We start from the raw sequence: 7274 nt of genomic DNA on the forward strand, positions 1-7274 counted from the left end.
TTTCTTAAGAAAAGATGAAAAATTTAAATGCAACTTAGTTAAGCTATTTTTTACACCACAAAGAAAGAATATAAAAATGCAAGTGTTTTGAGAAAACCCTAAACTTTACTTGATGGCTAAATCACCATAACCAAGCAAAATCTTACAACTACAAACTCTCTTTTTCAAAAACACTCACAAGACTTGACTTGACAAGAATATCAAGTCAATTGGCTTTTCTAACTAAATCCTCAACACTTAATTGACAATCACAAAGTCAACTAACATAAAACATTAAGTGAAGTTTTTAATACAATAAAGAATATAATAAATAAATTTAATTTAAATCAATTACATGAATTTGGAGGTAGTTTATTAATTTATTTGAAGTTAAAAATAGTATTTATAATAAAAATACATTATCAATTTGATATATTTTTTAATTCAGAGATTATTAATTTTTAGTACATGATTAAGAATAAAATTTACAAAAAAATTTGAAAAAATAATAATAATGATATTATTGTTATTACTTAAACTTGAATTAATTTATAAATTAGATTTATATAAGTTTCTATGTTTTATAATTGCATACTGATAAAATTAAAGTTTAAAATGAAAATATAATATTTTAACAAATTTCTTTAAAAGAAAAATTTATAATATTTTATTAATTTTTAAAATATAAATATAATAAAATATAAAATATTTAAATTAAAAATATTCTTGAATAAATATTATTAGGCACTAAAAATCTAAATAGCCTAAAATGAATAATATTTTAAAATACAAAAGAAGCATTAATAAGACTAACAATGGTCATTACTTGTCTTCTATATATTATTGAATGATATTTAGGTTTTTTTTTTTTTTTTTTTTTAATTATATAGATATATTTTAAAAATAAAATTTAAAATAATTTACTAATACTTTGAAATAATATATTAAAATTCAAAGTATTAGTAAAAATTCAAAGTATTAGAATTTTTAGATTGATTATTATTAATTTTTTTATTTTTATTTTATTTCACATAAATACTTGTATTTCTTTACATGTAAAAGTATTGGATTTGTTCTAGACTCAACAAGAAGGCATTGTGGAACTAATATATTTGGCTTACATCTTTAAAATAATATAATTTGTATGCATATATATATATATATATATATATGTATAAAAATTATGTTATTTTTATATTAACTATCCTATATATTGCTTAAGCATCAAAAAATCCCATTAGTTGGAGCAATAGGATAGTAAAACCCAGTTACAAGTTTAACATAGTTACTGCGAAAATACTTAGTTACTGGGATTAGAAGATGGAATGGACTGTAGTAGCAGCGACAGCAGCACAAATGAACTTGACCCCCACTTGGCTAACATGGTTGATATGGCATTGTTTTTTTGTTTTGTTTTTTTAATCTTAGTAAGGGGCATTGATTGGCTGTTAAGATATGTTGTATTTTTATTTTTATTTTTTTAATTGGCTACTAAAAACATACTTGACATTGGCAAAGCCAATTGTTTAACCACTAGTTATTTCATATAAATATAAGAGATGCATAAAATCCAAAATTTACACTTTAATGTTATTTTTATTTGAATTACCTAATGTAGCTTAAATGATAATCCATAATCGATTACTATTTCAGAAAATCATTCTTAAATTATTAAATCACAACATATATTCAATCTAAGTCTTCTAAAATTACTGGTTTGATATTTTAGAAGCAATTACAAAACACAATCCTACTGAATAGGAAACTTCATTCTGTTAGAAAACTCTTTCCATTACCATGCCTCGACCTTTTTCTTGAAGAAACCTGTCAATATCATCAGATTCAAAAGAATGAACTCCAATCTTTTACAAGCTAACCTCAAACTTCTTAAATTTGCAAAAATGCACTTCAATAAGTAGACATAAAAAAATAAAAAAAGAAAAGAAAAGACAAGAAAAATTTGATTATTTAAACCAAATTGCTTGAATCAAGTTTGTATTCATAATCCAAAAGAAGGTGAATGGTTATTAGTCAACAAAGAACGACAGAGGGTGTGAGATTTATAGCATCATCAATCAAGGGCATTAGATGACGAGCATTAGTGAGTGGAATTTTTTCTAAAATAAAAATATTATAGTAGACTAATAGTGCAGTACTTATATGAAATCTATTGAAGAGAATGTAACATGGTTAGAGGAAGGAGGAGAATAGAGAGCATGGTTGGCGGAGGATATTAAATGGAGGCACATGGATCCACAGAAGAAGAGGAAGGCTGCCTCAACTCTTGATCTAACTTCAAAATCAGTACAAATTATGTTAAAAAGAGCATCTATTGCTCTTTCAATCATTAAATTCTTCTTATTTCAAGGTTGAATTTGTCCTAAAAGTTACTTGCATTTTATTGAAGCAACACTTTCATGTTTTCATCACGCTTTGCAGCTTTCGGATGGAACCGACACCTCACAAGTGACGCCTGGAGACATCTAGAATCCGCTAGCGTCAGTGATGATCTGCGGTTAATGGTCGTTGACATAAATCCGATTTGCTCGCAGCAAACCGCTTATTCTCAGTGATGGTCGCCGTGTTGGTTGCTGTGTAGAATTGCGATGGTCAACAGTTCGGCGTTCAACCGGGAAGCGGAGCCAGAACCAGGCAGATGGGGTGTCAGTGATCAGCAATGAGCTAGCTCGGGGCGATGGTACCCAACATTGTGCGAGATCCCCATCCGAAGTTGCAACATAGATTTGTGAACAAGTCTGGGTGGTAGCCCAGGTTGTTGTCACTTGATGAATCGGAGGCCATTCATTCATTCATTCCTTCATACAGGTCGAGGCTTGGGTGCAGTTTTCGATGGCACCTTTAACCATCAAATTCATACACACAGCCTTCTCTCATGATTCTGACTGTTAGAGATGAGACTTTTTCTATCATGCCTCTTCTCAACATTGTCCTTAGTTGATAAAGCTCTTGGGTTTTACGAAGAGCTGCACAGGCTCCCGGTTGAAGCTAGTGTAGCCCATGCTGTCAGTGATGACGAGCATTCTACAGTCTAGTAACCGACGTCACCTAAGTGGGTTTAAGCATTGTACACCAAATCTCTTCTCCTCTCATCGCTTACGCATTCTTTGCTCGTGGTGGGGTCTATTCGTTTCATTCTTTTTTTAAAACTTTATTTTCAATGAGAAGCATTCTGCTGTTGGATCGACTCTCCCTTTCACATCTCTGGGACTCGCACATGACGCCTACCCTGTGGCCAAGTCTCTGAGAATGGTTTCTATATGGTATAAAACGGTTTTGAGAAGTAATTTTCTGCATTGTATCAATGGGTACTCACCCTGCTGACAAAACAAGTCAACTGAGATCCTCAAACAGAAAATTTACAATATATAATTATAGCACTGTTTCGTTGAACATCAGTGTCCAGAAACAGTTAGTTAAAATCTGCCACCCTGTTTGTAAGTTGACCCCTACTCAAGTCATGTTGAGTTGATATCACCCTTGGACTTGTCAAGGGTCAAATTTAGTGTGATAATTTCCACAAAGCTCAGGACCTTTCATTGTCTTTTTCGATCTCCTTAATCCGAGGAAAGCCTTTCTATTATTAGTTTTTTCCTTTAATCACTGGCACGCCCCACAAAGCATAACGTACGAAACTTCAGGTGGGCATACTCAAACTTTGGTCTCAGAGACGTTATGGATGCTTAGCGATCCCCGATCATGTGCATTTGTGGTGCTAGAATCAGATTGTGGGTCACCAATTTTGAAGTTTTTGGCTGAGGCAAGCTTGCATCATGGCTGTAGTTGATGGGGATCAACTTTGCAAAAAGGGTGTAACATAAGATTCAACTAATTAAATGTCATTTAAGATGTAAAAGTAGAATTTTGTGCATTTGAATCATTAGTGTATTCTGCTAACTTGTGAGTAGATGTGTGTGTGTTGCGGATGATAGTGTTATTTGATGCGTGTTTTTCAACAAGGCATTTACATGGCAACACACTGTTAAAATTTAATGGTTGAAAAACTATGGGTTTGATAACACAATGTAGTTTAGGTTATGATATGTATTCACGTAAAAATTAAAAACATGTATTTCTATTTAATATTATGCATGTATTTTATTAATTATTAATTTAGTTATTATAATATCAAACTCATACACATATATATATATATATATATATATATACTTATATTTAAACATATAAATCATAAGTTTAATTGTTGAATTGGATTTAATTTTGTATTGTTGAAGATTTTATTTATTATGTCATAAAAGATGATTTTAAAAACTATTAAAGATATCTTGTATTATTAGATCAATGTATAGAATTTTTTTAATATATAATTAAAAAATTATTTTTAATAAACTACTATTTTTATAATGCATAAAATTTCAAGAATTTAAGAAATAAATTATTTAAATCTAATAAAAAACTTAATGCTAGAGAAAAGTATAATTTTAAAGACTAAATATATGATTTGGTCGTATAGGCCTAAAAATACATGATTTGACTTATGTGATCAAGTTCGTGATTGATACTTAATATAAAATTTAACATGCCAAATATTAAGATAAAAGTATTTATCATGCATGCTTTAAAAAAATCCTTTAAGTATTAACATATTTTTATTAGATTCTATGTATAACTTTTTATCTTGTAAGATAATATTTATTATTTAAAAAAAATTAGATGGTAAGGTCAAATTCTTTTTATGCTGCAAAAATAGTGATATCTGTGTTGATATATGCGTGATGGTAGAGTTTCGTCTTTAGAGGACTGCAGTGGCTGATCAGATTTCGGCCCTTTTCTGGAGCTTGTCCATGCATCGAGCTGCCCAGACGCAACACTCGTGCGGTAGAATCAGCTCAACTTGTAGTGGTTCTATGCTACGAACTGTTTGGACTGCAATGCCCCCCCGTGGAGCTGCTCTGCACTGGGCGGAACTTCTAGCCTCGCTACAAAATTACAAGGATTTACACGAGTTTTGATAATTTTTCTTCCAATTTTTCTGTCGTTTCGACTCCGTTCACAGATCTCCGAATTAAATTAACCGCGTGGAGGTGGCTTCGACCGGCTTGGAGAGGACCCCTTCGCGCCCCGGTTCACATTCTTGTGCGCTGGTGGAGATGAACGGCGAGGGGTGAAAAGCGCATTGGCCTCTGGAGGTGGATAGCTTTTGGGGGACTGTCGGTCTTGCAGAATTCGCCGCGGCTGCCACTCTGCTGAAAGTCGCATCACTCTCGGATCTTGCTGCAGTTAATCAAAGCCAAAATCATCAGTCTCTCTCTGTCTCTAGCTCTCTCTTTAACTCCAAGAAGAACAGAAAATGTTTTACGGAGGCAACCATGCTTTCCAAGCCAAGAATGTCATCTGCTAGTTTGCTGAGAAAACATAATTGTTTGCAAAATCCTTTGAGGGCCATACTAGTGAGGAGATGAACTCACCAAGGTGTTGGTCGTTTGCACAGAAGATGCTTCGCCCAGAACCAGTAATGGTACAATTGTCATGAAGCCAATGACCAGGAGGAGGCCCCAGAACAGCAGTGCACTCCTCTTGAGCAATAAGCATGCTGGGAAAAGGATTCCAGCTGCCTCCATGTTCTTATGGTTGGTTTGTTCAACAAATTCCTTTTGGAAAAGAATGCTTCAGATTAGTCCCGTCTCACACACTCTTTCGATGACCATAACCTACCACCCTCTGATTCTAAAAGCAATGCGTATAACTAAGGGCATAGACTACCAAATCGATGATTCCCGACATGGATTTTGCACCAACATGGGACGGAACACGGAGAAGAGCAACAACTTGTCAAAGGTTACACCAGATGATCATCTTTCTATCTTGAATCATTTGGGTCTGTCAGAACATTTGCAAATGCAAAAGCTAGTGCCCCTGTCATACAATGCGGACTTATATATGAATATTCAGTTGCTGGACCCAAGTGCCCCACCTCACTTGTCACGCCTGTTATTTGACCAGGAGCTTGCGATCGCCTAGCCATTGGGCCCATCACCTTGTCTGCGCGTCTTTACAGTCTCCAACAGTTGTACTTCCATTTTGCGAGAAGCGAATTACTTCGCCGGGCAGATGGTCCAGACCGACACAGACGTAAGAATGAGTCGTCGAATTCATGAGACAACTCGGCCAAGCTCAACCTGAGCTTGATTCATTTTCTTTGATTCCTTGCACATGTATCCCCGAATCTGAGCATCTCAACACAATCGATTGCAACGTCGTCTGTGTTAGTGAAACTGGCGGTTGTTTCACCCCATCGGGACCACAACTCACCTTCAACCTCGTCTTGAAGCCAGTACTGTTTGACAAAACACAAGTACCCCACAAAAATCTGATTTGTTGGACCTACTAGGCGTTGATCTGATCGAGGCATGTCAATTCTTCAGAAGTTGACTCAACCTCACTCTCGCTGCTAAATTTGTCAGCAAATCAAGGGACTTTGTTCACAGCTGGTTCCTATTATTCGAGCCATAATCCTCACTGCAGCGTGAGATATGTCTCGGCAAAGACATTCTTCCCGAGTCCTTTTACTGGTGGCACAAGTAAAAACTAGCAACAGCTTTTGACTGCTGCTAGTTTTCAGAGTCTGATTGTGGACGGCATATTTGCAACCCTTGTGCGCTAATCTTTAGAGCAAGGGTGATCGAAAGGGTGTTGACTGAGGCGAACCAACTTTTTGGTTGCTGGCCAACTTCCTCGAGGGAATTCCAACAATACACTAGGTAGCCCATATTCTTTTCACTGTTTCACTAATTTAGAACATACGTTGCGGAGACAGCTTGTGCTGCAAGACATCCTGCCACAGAATGCCGTGTTGAGTTCATTTCAGTCACTTAGGAATCTATCAGGGACTCAAATTTGAGTCAACTACGTTCCAATCTGCCCTCACGAGTTGAGAATTGATTCCATTTGTTGCAACCTACAACTGTGCATTACACAGCCTGAAATGAGAGGCGAAATTTTGTCTGCTCTTTTTTTGAGAAAGCTTATTTGAACGGCTAATTTCTTTGCATTTCTAAGTTGTTTGTGGCAAGTTGAACACTGCAAGAAACTTAATTAGATTGCCTGTTCCAACTGGGGTTTTTGTTTGTTTGTTTGTTTGTTTGTTTGTTTGTTTTTTTTTTCCCACTCCAACGACTTCAAAACTATATGAATGAAGAATCTTCTACGTTGGTGAAATAATACCGAGTTTAATAACAACACTATACTTGATATATATTTCGGGAATTAATAAGTATGTCTGCCAGTCATGTGTGTTGCTTGTCAACTAAGAGTCT

General features: G+C 34.9%; 1 protein-coding gene across 1 annotated transcript; it reads right to left on the reverse strand.

Moving 5' to 3' along the window:
• Positions 1–4672: 4672 nt before the first annotated feature.
• Positions 4673–5856, reverse strand: LOC112285074 (uncharacterized). The gene is made up of 2 exons (XM_024525595.3): positions 5427–5856; positions 4673–5232 (listed from the first exon to the last, which is right to left on the reverse strand). The coding sequence occupies exons 1-2, from the start codon at positions 5577–5579 to the stop codon at positions 5029–5031; spliced, it is 357 nt and encodes a 118-aa protein (XP_024381363.1). The 5' UTR covers positions 5580–5856; the 3' UTR covers positions 4673–5028.
• Between the last annotated feature and the right edge of the window lie 1418 nt (positions 5857–7274).

This window comes from Physcomitrium patens, chromosome 7 (genome assembly GCF_059467195.1).
Source record: "Physcomitrium patens ecotype Gransden chromosome 7, ASM5946719v1, whole genome shotgun sequence".
Taxonomy (NCBI): Eukaryota; Viridiplantae; Streptophyta; class Bryopsida; order Funariales; family Funariaceae; genus Physcomitrium; species Physcomitrium patens.